The sequence below is a fragment of the Hemitrygon akajei genome, chromosome 11 (assembly GCF_048418815.1).
Source record: "Hemitrygon akajei chromosome 11, sHemAka1.3, whole genome shotgun sequence".
Classification (NCBI taxonomy): Eukaryota; Metazoa; Chordata; class Chondrichthyes; order Myliobatiformes; family Dasyatidae; genus Hemitrygon; species Hemitrygon akajei.
In genome coordinates this window covers 115,992,617-116,008,056 of record NC_133134.1, presented here as the reverse complement: position 1 = coordinate 116,008,056, position 15,440 = coordinate 115,992,617, and the positions used below count along the sequence as shown (strand labels likewise).

The 15,440-nt window shown below is 39.0% G+C and overlaps 1 protein-coding gene across 6 annotated transcripts in view; it reads right to left on the bottom strand.

Annotated features, from left to right (window-relative positions):
- The window catches only part of pcif1 (phosphorylated CTD interacting factor 1), a 127,373-nt gene that overhangs the window by 42,948 nt on the left and 68,985 nt on the right, over positions 1-15,440 (bottom strand). For all 6 annotated transcript variants that reach the window (XR_012100841.1, XM_073061558.1, XM_073061562.1 and 3 more), the window contains 5 exons: positions 15,105-15,259; positions 13,563-13,710; positions 12,685-12,768; positions 6,132-6,231; positions 1,547-1,709 (listed from right to left, as the gene is read on the bottom strand). Coding sequence is in view for 5 of the 6 variants with exons in the window: in XM_073061558.1 (XP_072917659.1) it covers positions 1,547-1,709; positions 6,132-6,231; positions 12,685-12,768; positions 13,563-13,710; positions 15,105-15,259 (650 nt within the window). In the remaining variant the exon portion in view is untranslated. The remainder of the gene's footprint in view (positions 1-1,546; positions 1,710-6,131; positions 6,232-12,684; positions 12,769-13,562; positions 13,711-15,104; positions 15,260-15,440) is intronic.

Genomic DNA, 15,440 nt, shown 5'->3' with positions numbered 1-15,440 from the left:
ATGACAACAAGAAAAAATTGTCTAACATTTAAATTAATACATAGTTTACTTAAATATAGCACCAAATGCCAAGAGGAAAAATGGTCCAGTCATTGCCATGAAGGGAAGTTAAAAACTGTATTAGATCAAAGGAAAAGTTACCCAAAAATGTAATAAGACTAAGTACTGTGAAAGCTTCAGAATTCAGTAAAGGATGAAAAGGTATTGCAGATCGACCTTCTATAATCCGGCACCATTGGGACCTGAGGGGCGCCGGATTTGTGAAAATGCCGAATTACAGAAGGATCACATTAAGCAATGGCTAACTGCCTCATCATACCTTTAAAATATCATGTAAATCAGTACGTTAGATAATAATGAAACAGAAATATTAAATGAGTAGCAAGTGAAATTTTAATAAAGTAATATACTGTACAGGCACAGATAAAATAAAGGTAAATGTACAGGAATTAACTTATACAGAACAGTTGAGCACTTCCGCTTCTAAAGTGAGACATTTAATATACCTTCAGGCAAAGTTACGTGTCTGCAAGTGTGGGGTTGTCAGGATCATCAACATTTTCATCTTGAAAAATGAGTGAAGCATCAGGAACTGGTGCTGAAACTGGCACAACAGTTTCTTCAGAAACTGTTGATGTTGGTGGCAGCACATCTGGGTGAGCAGAAGCAGAAGCTGGAGAAAGGAGGACTTCTATATGTCACATTTTACGCGACTGCCAAGCTGCCGGGGAATCGGCGCTGGGCTCTTCTCTCTTCACTCGTAGTTACTGAGAGAATCCTCATTAGTTTCTTTTCCTCCGCTTAGTAATATGCTTAAATTCAGCGGGTCACCACGTCTGATCTGACGTCGTAGGCAGAAGAATACGGAGCGCCTGCTAGGTGACGCCGGAGGGCCGTGTTCAACCGCCCGCAGGTGGGTGAGAAGGCGGACCGACCCAGCGCGCACCAGCTCCTCTGCCGCTTGCAGGTGAGACAGGCGGGTGCCGGGCGGCCACGTTTCATGCAAATGATATTAATAAATGCAGGAAAACAAAGCAGGAATCGCCTCTCCGTGCTTACAAGAGCGTGCCAACACGTGAACAGATCTAGCGCAACCAAAACAATGCACAGCAGATTGGTACGGTGGTCCAGGAAATTTCAAATTACAGTTACACAGAAAACTTGAAATCAGTGCCGGATTATTGAAGGAACCAGATTATAGGTAGTCAGATTAGTGAAGGTCAACTGTAATAAGGAAAAAGGATGAATATGTGGGTTAGCTAGTGAGAAACATAATAGCAGACTATGAGACTTCTTACACATATAGTACAAGACTAGAAGTTAATGTGGATCCTTTATAGAATGAGACAAGAGACAATACATTGGAAAACAAGGAAATGACAGAAATTAAGATACAGAAAAACCTCTGATGAAAAATGGTGACCTACATTTTAGGTGTGAAAGGTGCTCAAAGATGTTAGAACAGTAAAAGCTCTGTTATCCAGTTCATACTACTCTTGATACTTTAAATCTTTATTATTGGCTTGCTAGTGACTGCATAACTCACCTGAGATGTTGCACTCACGGAGTACTGCTAAATGCTTCTCTCGGACTCGCTTCGCATATTCACTAGATATGTAATATATCTTCCCACAGATTGCTTCCACTGAATCTTTAGCCACTGCTGCCACATGGGGTCCACATTGTTTCCGCAAATGTTCAAGCCTCTCCTGCAATAAACAAGATTCAGGATTTCATCCAACAATTTAGATCAGAATATATTTCTAGAAAGAAGTATTCATAAATAGCATTTACATAACCCACGTTTTTCATATTACCATTCTCTAAGTTCCAATACCCCTTTATCAGTAGTTTGAAATTTCTTGGTACGAAACATCAGTTTTTCTGCTCTATTTTTATTTAGTGTTCAAGACACTTGCTCAGAAACAAGAGTTCTACTAGAATCAGTGCAAAAAGGCATCATTCCAGCATTAAAGTACTATGCAAAAGTCTTTGGCATATTTAAAAAAAAATATTCTGTAAAGATGCTTGCGAAAATAATGAATTTTCTGAATATCAAAAAATTTCCTATAAAAAGCAATAAACAGTAAAAAAAACTAAGTTAATATTTGTTATGATCACCCATTGCCTTTAAAACTACATTAAATCTCAGTTTTATAAGAAAATCAGCTGGTATGTTATTCCAAGCATCTTGGAGAACTTGCCACAGTTCTTCTGCTGACTTTGGCTGCCTTGCCTGCTTTTGTCTCCAGGTAATTGCAGGCAGCCTCAATGATGGTGAGATTAGGGCTCTGTGGAGACCATAGCACCTGTTACAGAACTCCTTGTTCTTCATTTTCACTGAAGATAGTTCTTTACGATCTTGGCCATGTACGTGAGGTTATTGTAATGCTGCAGAATGTAGTTGGAACTGATCAGATGCCTCCATGATGGTACAGAGTGATCAATGAGAACCTACTTGTACTTCTCAGCATTGAGAAATCCATTAATTCTGACCAAATTACCAACTCCATTTGTAGAAATGCAGCCTCAAACCTGCAGGGAATCTCCGCCGTGATTCACTGTTGGCTGCAGCTGATCATCTATGTCGCGCTCTCAAACTCTTCTACAAAGTGCCATTGTTTGAGCTAAAAGTTGCAAATTTTGACTCATCAATCCAGGGCTCTTGCAACCATTGTTCAGCACCCCAGTCCTTGAGTCTTTGTGCATGGGTGAGTCTCTTGGCTTTGTTTTCTCTTTGGAGAAATGGCTTTCTGGCAGCAACTCTTCGATGAAGACCACTTCCAACAAGACTTCTCCAGACTGTAGTGTGGTTCCAGTGGTTTCTTTGAGTTAAGAGCCAATTACAATGCTGAACTTCTTCCAATTTAGAAGGGATGTCAGTTTGATGCATCTCTTCTGCTGCACTTAGTTTCCATAGCCAACCACTGTGTTACTGCTCCTCAACTTGCTCATTTCTTTGTGCTTCTTCAGGAGAGCTTGGCCAGCACATTTTGAAGCTCCTGTCTGCCACAAAATTTCAGTTTGGGAGACCTTCCTGATGCAGGATGATCACTAGTACCTTGATACTATGCTCACTCTTGCTATGGCGTAAGAACTTAAGATTTGAAGGTTAAAATCTCACTTCTGCCACATCCTCACCTTTTAGTTTGGTTGTCCTTCACCCAGTTTGATTCCTTCTACACCTGTTTCTGTTTCAGTTAATCAGTTTAGTTCACTGAGTTTATTATGTCATTGATGATTATCAGCTGTTTGTTATCTTTGTTTAATCATACATTGGGCTATATACCTACAAGGTAATCCAGTTTTTATTTGAAAAGTGGTCTGTTACTTAATATGTTACTTTCTTTAATGAAATACAAAACATTCTCTGATTTAATTTCTTGAAAAATGATTGATTGCAAATCTAAAATCCGCTCTTTTCTATTGACGCACTAACGCAGAAGACAAAAAATAAACATCTAAAACAAAATTTATATAAAAAACCTAGGATAAGGTCAAAGTAGCAACTGGACTAGCCTGAATAATGGGCTGAAAAGTGACAGATGGAATTTATCGTGGACACGTGTGAGGTGTTGTCACTGAGAGGACCAACCAGGGTAGGTCTTACATGGTGAGTGGTAGAACAGAAGGATCTGGAAATACAGATCCATTAATTCTTTGAAAGGGGTGTCACAGGTAGATAGGGTCATGAAGAAAGCTTCAGGCACATTAACCTTCATAATCAATGTACTGAAAACACAAGTTGGATGTTGTTGAAATTGTATAAGACATTGGTAAGGCCTAATTTGAAGTATTGGATGCAGTTTTGGTCACTGACCTACAGGAAAGATGTATGTAAGATTGAAAGAGTGCACAGAAAATTTACATGTATCTTTCTGAGACTTGAAGACCTGAGTTATAAGGAAAGGTTGAAAAAGTAAGGAATTTATTCCCGAGAGCATGGAAGAATGAGAGTAGTATATAAAATTATGAGGGTTAGAGATAAGGGCACATGCAAACAGGTCATTTCTACTGAGCTGGGTGAGCTTACAACTAGAGGTTACATGTTAGGGGTGAAAGGTGAAATATTTAAGGGGGACATGGGGGAAACTTCTTCACTTAGTAGGTGATGAGAGTGTGGAATAAGCTGCCAGCGCAAATGGTGGATGAGGGGTTGATTTCAACATTTAAAAGAAATTTGGATAGGTACATGGATGAGAGGGATATGGAGGGCTATGGATCCAGGTTCAGGTCGTTGGAAGTAAGTAGATTAATGGTTTGGCACAGGGCCTGTTTCTGTACTACAGTAATGTTCTACCATGTTAACCTCTGGTGAGGGACATAGAAGAAACCCCATCCAGAGTACAACTTGTCCTCTTGCTGCTCTCAGTGCTTCTTTCAAGTGATGCTCAAAATCTTTCATGCCCTGGTATAAACTCATGACACTTTCATGAATTGCTTTCAGAGTTAAGAATTCTCACAGCCATTAATTCCTGATTGTATTCCACTGTGTGCACACCATTCACGAATTTGTCTAGACTGATGTGCCAGACTTTTCTATGGGATAGATCTTCCAATTTTGCTAAGTCTGGAAATGTTGGTGAAGAGCAGAAGAGAATGGCATACAGTATATCATTGCATACTTCATATTAGATGCCTAGATCATTCACAGATTGTCCTTCCTATCTTACAGTCATTGCACTGTCTCAGAAGTCGAAATTGAACTATCACAATTTTAGTGATCAGTTATGAATCAACAATACTGCTATAGATCTAGAGTTATGAATTAACTCTTTCTGAATCTGTTCCTACTGATAAGGAAATTTTTTTCTGTTCATAACAAAGTGCCATTAAAGAACTAGAGAATTTTTCAATAATCCAGAAATTTCAATTAATTTATTTAAATTCCTTATTTGCTAAGGTGAGATTTAAAATCCTGTCTCCTACCCCTAGGTCAATAATCCAGTATTATAACTACTACACTGCTGAGTTCTTATTGTCTAGCTTTCCTATTACCTTATTACAGGTAGTCCCCGAGTTACGGACATCCAACTTACAAACAACTTGTACTTACAAACCGAGGAAGGAGAACGCCGTCCACCATTTTAAGTCGGATCGCGACGCTGTCTGCCATTTTAAGTTGTTGCTGTTGACACTGCGTTGAGTGTGTAACTTTGTATTTGGCTTAAATTTTTCTTAGCAAGATTCACCCTGACCCCGCCCCGCCTCTTCCGGTCGGCTGGTGGCGCAGTGAGATTAGTGCCGGGCTCGAGAACGGAGGTTCCCGAGTTCGGTCCAGTGACAGACTGCTCCCGAGCAGTGCTGGGTTGATGTCGAGCTCACAACTCGACCTCGTTAAAAAAACACTGCCACCTCCAGTTTAAATTCCCACGCAGAATATTGTGGAAGATTAAATACCCAAACCCAGCACAGCCCCCACTTGTCCTATTTAACCTGTCTCAGTACGGTGGACTTTAGGACCCGGGGAATTCAGTGCAGTGGTCCTTAGGACCCGGCAGACCTCGGAACCCGCCGCCCGCAGTGTTTCTGTTCCGTTGATGGGAAGCGATCACGATTGAAAATAAAGTGGAAATAATAAAGCATTTGGAAAGAGGTGAAACGTCATTGGTCATTGGAAAAGCGTTAGGCTACAGTCGGTCAACGATCGGAACAATTTTAAAGGATAAAGTGAGAATAATGGAGCATGTGAAAGGCCCTGCCCCGACGAAAGCTACAATTATTACTAAGCAACACATTGGTTTAATTATTGGAATACATACGTTTCTTAAGTGTTTTATATGCATAGAAAGGTAACATATATACTAATATACTAAGACAAACGTTTGACTAACTGACGCTAAATAATACCAGATGTACCTGTTCCGACTTATGTAATCCGACTTAAAGATGGACTCAGGAACGGAACTCGTTCGTAACCCGGGGACTATTCCTCTATGACTAATTCCTCTTTAAAGACCATCTTGTTTGGCCCCAGTTCCCCACTGATAATTCTCTCTGAATCCAATTCTTGCACTGATGCTCACTATTTTGTGACTTCTATTATCCCTGACCTAAATGACCATATTAATATTCAAGCTACTATTGCGTTATTTTGTAATCTTCCTTTTAACTTTTAGTTTTTCTCTTACCATATAATCTTCTTTTGTAGCAGATGGTTCCTTTCGTAGCCAGTTGAAAGTATCTTCAACGTTCCACTTCACAGTTTTCCTGATATCTGGTGTAGCGTTCCTGGGGAAGCAGCATAAAGTAATCAGGACAAAATGGATCCTAGGATCATTATTTCCAAACAGACAAAAAGAATCAAGATTTCTTCTCAGAGCCTGAAATACATTATTTTATTTTAAGATTCTATAATCACGCCAACAACAACCCCAAAGGGGTTTGGGAAAACTTCCACTGTACCTGAAACCATAACAACTTATTTTCTAATTAACTTGTTATCTGACAGACACAGTAATTCCCACTGTGTACCAGAGTGGACACTGTATGGTGTGCTTCCAAAATAACCAAGTTCCAAGTCGAAAAAGTATGTTTGATCCTTTATTATGAAACCAGCAAAGATGAACAATCTTATATTGATAAAAAACTAACAAAACTAAATTAGTAATAAAGTGAAATAATAATAACTAGCATAATTAAACATAATTAATACAATAAGTGTTCCAATTAGCAGTCATCAGAAAAAATCACCCCTGGCTCAATCCCTCTCAACAAGACTAAACTAACTAAGTCGAAGCAAGAATGTATTTGCTTCTACCACGCCCAAACCCACAAATTACCCCCAATAAACATGATACACAAAGTACAATACAGATAGACAGGAAGTACATGCATGGCTCCTATGTACAGTACGAAAACAGGCCTTTATACTGCCAACTAGCCCCATTTACCTGCATTCCGCCCAAGTTCCTTTCAACCATTCCTATTCACATCTTTTAAATGTTCTACCATATATCCATTTACCACTTCTTCTAGCAGTTTTTTCCATAAGTCCACAACCCTCTATGTGAAAAAACTGTCATTCAGATCCCCTTTAAATCTTTCCTCTCTTACCTTGAATCTATGCCCGAGTCTTAGACTCTTCGAGAAAGGATTGTGGCCATACACCTCTTCTATGTCCCTTGTGATTTTACAAACCTCTGTAAGGTCACCCCTCAGCCTCCTATGCTCCAGGAAAAAAACTCCCATCCTATCCAGTTTTTCCTTTCAACTCAAGCCCTCCAATCCCAGTAATATCCCTGTGAATCTTTTCCGCACCCTTTCAAAGTAAATTTATTATCAAGGTACGTATATGTACCATATACTACCTTGAGATTCATTTTCTTGCAACAAATAAAATAGAATCATTGAAAAACTACAGAGCCGCTATTTTCTTTGGAAACAACTCTATTTCTATCTTTAACACCTCTATTTTTCCCTTTCAGGGTTCTTTTGAAGACCCTGACCTGGAGTTACAAGCTGACTTTGGTTCTTTGTGGAAATGGGACCTGCTCTCGGGATCTCATGACTGGCTGCTCTATGATGTACCAAGGACGTGGCCTAGAAGACTAGCGCACCTTCAGGGTTCTGGGATTTCGTGGCTCTGGAGGCAGGCGGACTCGAGCTCGATGCCTCCGCAGGAAATTGGTGTGTTGTGGGAATACACGGAAGATCCAAAGCAGCAAGCTGGCTGCTGGCTGTATGTCTAGAGACTTGATTTTTTTGGGCACAGAGATCGGAAAAAAGCTCATAAATCAGTGAGTTGTTTGGAATGTCTCCCCTCTCACTGTGAAATGGGGATGCTCCTTTTACCCTTATTAGGGAGAGAGTGAGCCTGTGGTATGTGGAATACTGGGTGAACTAGTAGTCTTTGGGATACTGCAAGTCTGTATCTTTATTGATGCTTTGTTGCGTGCTTCAGCGCTTGGTGGGGGAGGGGGACCGGCGCTTTGCTGCTGCTTATTGTGGGTGGGGGATTTGGAGTTCTAACATTTAACTGTCATTCATTCCTTGGGGCACTCCTCTGTTTTTGCAGACGGTTGTGAAGAAAAAGAATTTCAAGATGTATATTATATATATTTCTCTGACATTAAATGTACCTTTGAAACATGAACTGGCAAACTGTTTCTTAGAGGGAAATTACAGGCTGCAGATTCCAGCAATAGCAGTTCAAATCTGGTAGAGTTCTGAGTTGCCTGTAAAATGTACCCATATATCGCCAGTGGCATCTTCCCAAGAGCCCAGCTTAATGACATTGTTCCTGTGGTAAGGTAACCAGAACTGTACAGAATATTCCAACTGTCAACCTCTCGTATAGTTGATATAGTTAACATAGTGTCCCAACTCTTCTAATCATCACCTTGACTAATGAAGACAAGCGTGTCAGACATGTTCTTCAACAACCTTTCTACCTGTGTTGCCACTTTAAAATCAGATTATCACTGACATATTTGTAAAACATTTTGTGGCATCAGTAAAGTGCATGACATAAAAATTGCTCTAAGTTATACATATATAAATAATACAAAAGAGGAATAGCAAGGCTCATGGACCATTCACAAATCTGATGGCAGAGAAAAAGCTACTCCTAAAATGTGAATGTGGGTCTTCAGGCTCCCCTCCCCAATGGCAGTAATGAAAAGATGGTGAAATCCTTAATGATAGATGCTGCCTCCTTGAGGCACCCCCTTTTGAAGATGTCCTCAATGTTGGGAAGGTTTATGCATCATACAAATACATTGGATTCCAGTTAATAGGGACCCATCAGGACCAGTATATTTTGGCCCAGTTAAATGGCTGCCCCAATTAACTGAAGTTTAATGGAAATAGTTAAAAAGGTATAAAAAAGACAAATTACTGTTGAGTAAAAAATTATGTATGTAAATGAAAGCAGAACACTATTATTGTACTGTAAAACTGTGCATGAGTTCCTAATAGTTATCAACAGAAGAAATTCAGGTACACTGCTGTGTTCTTTTGATTGACTGTAAATGAACAAAATCAGTACAGACATCTAGGGTAGATAATGGATTGCCTTCATACAATGCTTTCAACGTATGCATCCTCTAATCTTCATTTTCACTGTAACATTCAAGATGGTTGTTGACACCTTCAAATACTTCATAGTTCCTGACAATGAAATAGTGAAATCGTTTCATTTTCACTCAGTTGTTTCTGGTATCTTCAAGCCTCAATGCTTGAAAGCACAGTGAGCAAAACAGTTCTGAATTGTCTTACTGCTTATGTATCGCCAACCATCAGTGGCAAAAATTACTGCTTTTTGAACACAAACCTATGTAATTAATGCTATTTAAAAACTGTCCCCTCTAAGCATGGTGTAGTGTCTAGTGGCCACACAAGTGATGTGACTGATGCTAATTAGAAACTGTTTGGCTACAGGCTCCTGTCCCATTAAGCGGCAGAGTGTCCCAAATAAACAAAAGGAATGCCAGCTATTTTTCGATTAGTTTTTTTTCCCTTTATGAATGGTCCCAAATAAGTGGCTGCCCCGATTAACCGATGGCCCAATTAACTGGAATCCATTGTACTACTTTGAGATTCATTTTCTTAGTCATTTACAGGAAAATAAAGAAATACAATAGAGTTTATGAAAATTCTACAAAGACTGACAAACAACCAATGTGTAAAAAAAGACAAACTGTGCAAATAAAAATCAAACTGAGATTATGAGCTGTAGAATACTTGAAAGTGAGTCTAGGTTGTAAATCAGTTGTTGTGGTGAGTGAAGTTAGTGACAATGGTTAAGAAGCTTGATCGTTGAAGAGTAATAACTGTTCCTGAACTTGTTGGTGTGCTACCGAAGACACCTGTACCTCCTATCCAATGGCAAGAATGAGAAGACAGCATGGTGGGATTCTTTGATAATTGATACTGTTTTCCTGTGGCAGCACTCCATATAAATGTGTTCAATGATAGGGAGTGCTTGCCTGGGGTGGACTGGGCTGATTCCACCACTTCCTGTAGACCTTTCCATTCCTGGGTATTGGTGTTTTCATACTAGGCCATGGCACAACCAGTTGGGATACTTCCCACTGGGCATCTAAAAAAGTTTGTCAAAGATTTTAGTGACGTGACAAATCTAAGCAAACCTCGAAGAAACCATAGAGCTGAATGCCTTCTTGTGATGGTACTTGCTTGCTGGCGCCAGGACAGATCCTCTGATATGATACTGTCAAGGAATTTAAAGCTCCTGTTCCTCTTTGCTTCTGAACCCCTAATGAGGACTGGCGTATGGACTTCTGGCTTCCTCCTCCTGTAGTCAATAATCAGTTCCTTGGTTTTGCTGACATTGAGTGAGTTGTTGTTGTGGCACCACTCAAGCAGATTTTCAATCTCCTTCCAAAAAGCTGATTTGTCATTATCTTTGATTCGGTCAACAGTGGTGTTGTCTGCAAACTTTAAAGCCACACTTAACCATACAATCATTGGTATAAGGGCAGTAACACAGGGGACTTAAGCACACAGCCTTGTAGTGCATCTTTGCTGATGATGATTGCAGTGATGTTCTACCAATATGTACTGATTGGGGTCTGCCAGTAAGGGAATTGAGGATGCAGTTGCACAGGGAGGTATTGAGGCTCATGTTTTGGAGCTTAGTGAGCTCCTCTGAGATAGATCCTCCAAGATGCTAATCCAGGAACTTGAATTCTTTCCATCGATGACCCCGCTAGTAAGGACTGGTGTGTGTTCTTCCAACTTCCTCATCCTGAAATCCACAATTCAATGCATAGAACTATGTATTTGTACTGCTAGATCTTTCTGTTCTACAATGCTCTACAGGGCTCTGCCACTTACATGCAAGACTTACTCTGGCTTAGCTTATCAAAATGCAGCACTTTGCACTTGTCTGAGTTAAGTTCTATCTTCCACTCTTTGGTCCAGTTTCCCAGTTGACCTGGATCCTTTGTAATCTTGGATATTCTTCATTATGATTGACTAGACCACCAATTTTGGTGTCAGTAACCTTGCTGACCCTGCCAACTATATTCTCATCCAAATCACTATAGACAACGAACAATGATTCAGCGCCAATGCATACTGCTGGTCAGGCTTCCAATCTGAAAATCTCTCCGCAACCACCCCCTGACTACTTCCACTAAGCTAATTTTGAATCCAATTGGCTACCTCACCCTGGATCCCATGTGATCTAACCCTCCAGACCAGCCGACCATAGAGAACCTTGTTAAAAGCCTTGCTGAAATCCATTCAGACGACGTTAATCTTTTTGGTTATCTCTTCAAAATACTCATCAAATTAGAGGGAAGCCATACTGACTATTTCTACTTAGTTCACATGTTGAAAGCCAAATAAATGCAGATACTAACAATCTAAAATAAAGGCAGATGTTGGGAATACACAACAAGTTAGGTAATCTTTGTGAGAAGAAAAACAAATTTAACATTCTCAGAAGCCTTCATCAGAACTGGAAATCAGAATATCTTTTCGAGTTCTGATGAAAGGTCATTGAACTAAAAACATAACACTATTTGGAGCACAATTTTGCAAAGTGTAAGCTTGAAGTCATCACAATCTGAGTTCATTACACTATTAAGGCATTAATCCAAATCTCTTGCATTTTATACTAGCTTTGAATATTGTTATGAATAAAATAAATTTGGGAGTAAGCAATACATATAGTTGTTGCATGGGGTTCATAATTCCAATGTACATGATACAAATGTTTCACATAGCAGCCTTGCACTTTGCTGAAGAGTTATTTAAAATACCATCATCACTATTTTAAACATTTCATGCAGTAACACATTGGGAAGCACATGTGAGAATCTACCTGAATACTGCCACTGTGATCATCCCAGGGAGAGCCACTCTTAATATTGACATTGAGTTACATTTGGTCCGAATACTGAAACTGGGAACATTGCAGATAGAATCCATCTGAATACTGGAAGCATAGTGGAGCTTGTCTAAATTTTGATAAAGGAAACATTGCCAGGTATTTGAATTTGAATACAGATAGGGAGATCATGACAAGAAAAATTCTGAGTACTAATTATGGGATTAATCAAAACTTTGACTGGATGTAGGGAATCTATAAGAAAGAATTGTCTCTAAGTATTTTTTTGCACAGTACTACCATTTTCTGACATTGTACAGAATGGAAAGCCAATAATGAGACTATTCTGTTTGAACTGTGTCACTCCAGTCTATCATTTCTTTCCTTCTTAAATAACAATTTCTCCTTGGTGGTCACCCAGTCCTTAGGTACCAAGCTTGTAGTTAAAGAGCATTAGAAGATGTTTAATTAGAGCCTGTGTTATTGCCTTTCATTTCTTTTAAGAGCCTGGGTTACTGGGCCTAACAATTTTTTTTTTTACTTTTAAGCATGCTAGGCCTCTTATTATGTCCTCTCTCTGTTCATCATTTCCAATATTACACATCATTTCCTTCTTCGGTGAAGATACTTTGGATACTTTCACTTGTCAGCACATTAGCATAGAACATTAACTCATATTTAGGAGTAATATTACTGAACACAACAACATCCCAGAAAGAGTCGGTCGTGATATTGTGAAATTGCAAAATCTATTTTTGTATTGATTCTGAGAACATACAATGAAAGATTTTAACTTGAACACTGTAAACTTCTCAAAATATACACAAATATGAAGCTGGGATCATCCCAAGATGAAATAGTCGAAATGTTTTCCCCAGTAAACCAACCTGGATTCAATCATCCGCTTTGCCGACTCTGCGTATTTAAAAAGCAATCTTCGAGCTTCCTCCCTGTATTTAATACGAGACAATCTGCAAGATTAAAGATTTACAATGATGACACACTGGCAATTTCAACATAACGAACTATGTCGCATGAACATAAACCACAACAAAATGTGAGAATTATATCTTCATATTCATGTAACATTTCTTCCAAACAACTGTTATTGACAGAACCTGCCTTGCCATCAAAACAAAAATGCAAATGTGAGGCAATATATTCCTGAGTAGAATTGCTAAATACAGTAAAATGAGAGCAGTGTCTAACTGCTCAAGCCACCAAGCACTTTGCTTTATTAACCATTTCCTGCATTTTACTTTTCAAAGTAATTTTATTATCTAAGTACGTATATGTCACCATATACCACCATGAGATTCATCTTCTTGCAGGCATTCAAAGTAGGACAAAGAAATACAACAGAATCAATGAAAAGCTACACAAAGACAATCAATGTGAAAAAGGCAAACCATGCAAATACAAATAAATAAATACCAAGAACGTAAGTTACAGAGTCCTTGAAAATGAGTTCATAGATTGTGGAATCAGCTCAGTGTTGAGTGAAGTTATCCACACTGGTTCTGGACTCTGATGGTTGATGATCAATAACCGTTCCTGAACCCGGTGGTGCGGACGCAAGGCTTCTGTATCTCCTTTCCGATGGCAGCAGTGAGAAGAGTAGCTTGTTCTTGGTTGTGCAGGGGAGTTTATGCAGAGGGAATTACATGGATGGGTTGGAAAGTACTTGCAGTAGTCTTTTATGGAATATGGGGCTCAAACACACACACACACACACACACACACCCCCAAAATAAAATCGCATTACCTAATAGGAATGTCATTCATTACTTCTCGGAACATGGAAGGTGACACGACAGGATCACAATCACTCGGCAGCAAAGGATCCTTCCCCTTGTCAATTGCCTTGCGTTCCAAAAGCCAGCGGTTAAATGAATCACGAGGTGGATCAATCCCTGCCAGGGCAAACAAATTGATGTTAAAAGTACTCACAGACTAATATCTTGTCTGGATATTTCCATTTTCTCACATTTTTGCAGTAGCCACTAACTAAATGTAATAGAAAAACTTGCTTCAATTTGTCCATTATTTTCTACTATTGTGTATATTGGGTGTCACAACTGCAATTACTCAAAAAAAATTTGAATGTCATTTAAACAATGGGACAATCAAAATTTAAAGGAGAACGTGTGCTTTGGAAGTAACTTAGTACAGGAAAATATCCACCAAATTTGATCAATGATTAGCTAGTTAATTTCAGGATTGCCTTTGAGAACATTACAACCAGTTTCAATTGAAAGAGGCTAGGTTTCCACCTTTTTCCCCAACTGTTATTCAATCTATAGTTGGAAAATTCAAAATGGTTATTGGGTTAGGACACAAATGGTTTAACTACTATGCTTTCTAAATCAATTATTACTGCCTTGGCTAACACACAAGGCAAGGTTCAAGGAGGGCCTTCAGCAAGAGTCAGAATCTTGAGAATAAAACATGTTCAGGAAAATCAAATTCAACCATACCCCTATGTAGCATTCCCTTACTCTATACTATAAAAACCCTGTTTCTGAAAAGAAGGAACATGCATTTATATTGCACTTTTATATTGTCAGGACAGAGTTCCAAACAACCAATGGTGTACATTTGAAACATTTGCTACTGAATATCAAGAAACATGACAGGCAATTTGGACATAGCAAGCTCCAATAAATATCAGAGATAAACAACCAGTTAATCAATTTTACTGGTTAATATTGCCCAGTACACCTTTTTCATTAGATGATACCCTAGGGTCTGAGGTGGTTCAAACACTGAAAACTGGGCTTGTACCAAATAAAGTTTGAACAGTGGAAGAGTATTTGATTGAAACAAGAGATTTTGAAGAGGCTTGGCAGGGTCCACTTTGAAAACATCTTCTTGTGTGGAAAATCTAGAACTAGGCATCACTATTTAAAGAAAGTAAGTATCCCATTTAAGACAGAGATGAGCCGAAATTTCTTTTTGCAGAGAATCATGAGTCTTTAGAACTCATCCCCTCAAAGACCAATGGAAGCACAATCTTTTAAAATTTTAAATTAGATATAGATTGGTTCTTGGTATTACCTAAAGTAGGCAAAAATGAAGGACTGAGGGAAAATAAAATCAAACATTTATTTACTATACAGTCAAGTGACTCCTCCTGCACAATTCATGTTTCTATGGCAAGTTGAAAGGAAAGGGAAATGAACGTTCCTGCTCTGAAATCAACCATAAGCCTGAAGCTTGAAATGCTTTCTCTTTCATACTTTGTGATTTGTTTTTGTGCATATCAAGAACAGTTGAACATTTCTGCCTTGCCAACTATAGGGATTACCTTCTCTCTGTTGACACAGCTCCTGGTAGTGTTGTCTCAGTTTTAATGTCAGTTGTGCTCGTAGTACTTCCACATCTGGATGTGGTGGAAACATCTCAATTGGAGCAAGCTCCTTAATCACTGCATTAGTTGGAATTTCAAGGTCCCAGTAAACACTGTAACACAAAATTGTAACCTGGAGTTTACAGATCAAGCTTATATTTAGCTACCTCTAAGAAGTTCATAAAATGAACTCCATTACCTAGAAAGTGGATTGTGCAGTGCAGACTTTTTCTAATGTACTTAAAAATAAATGCCTTTCGAGAGAAAACACAAAAACATGGTTAATCTCTGGGA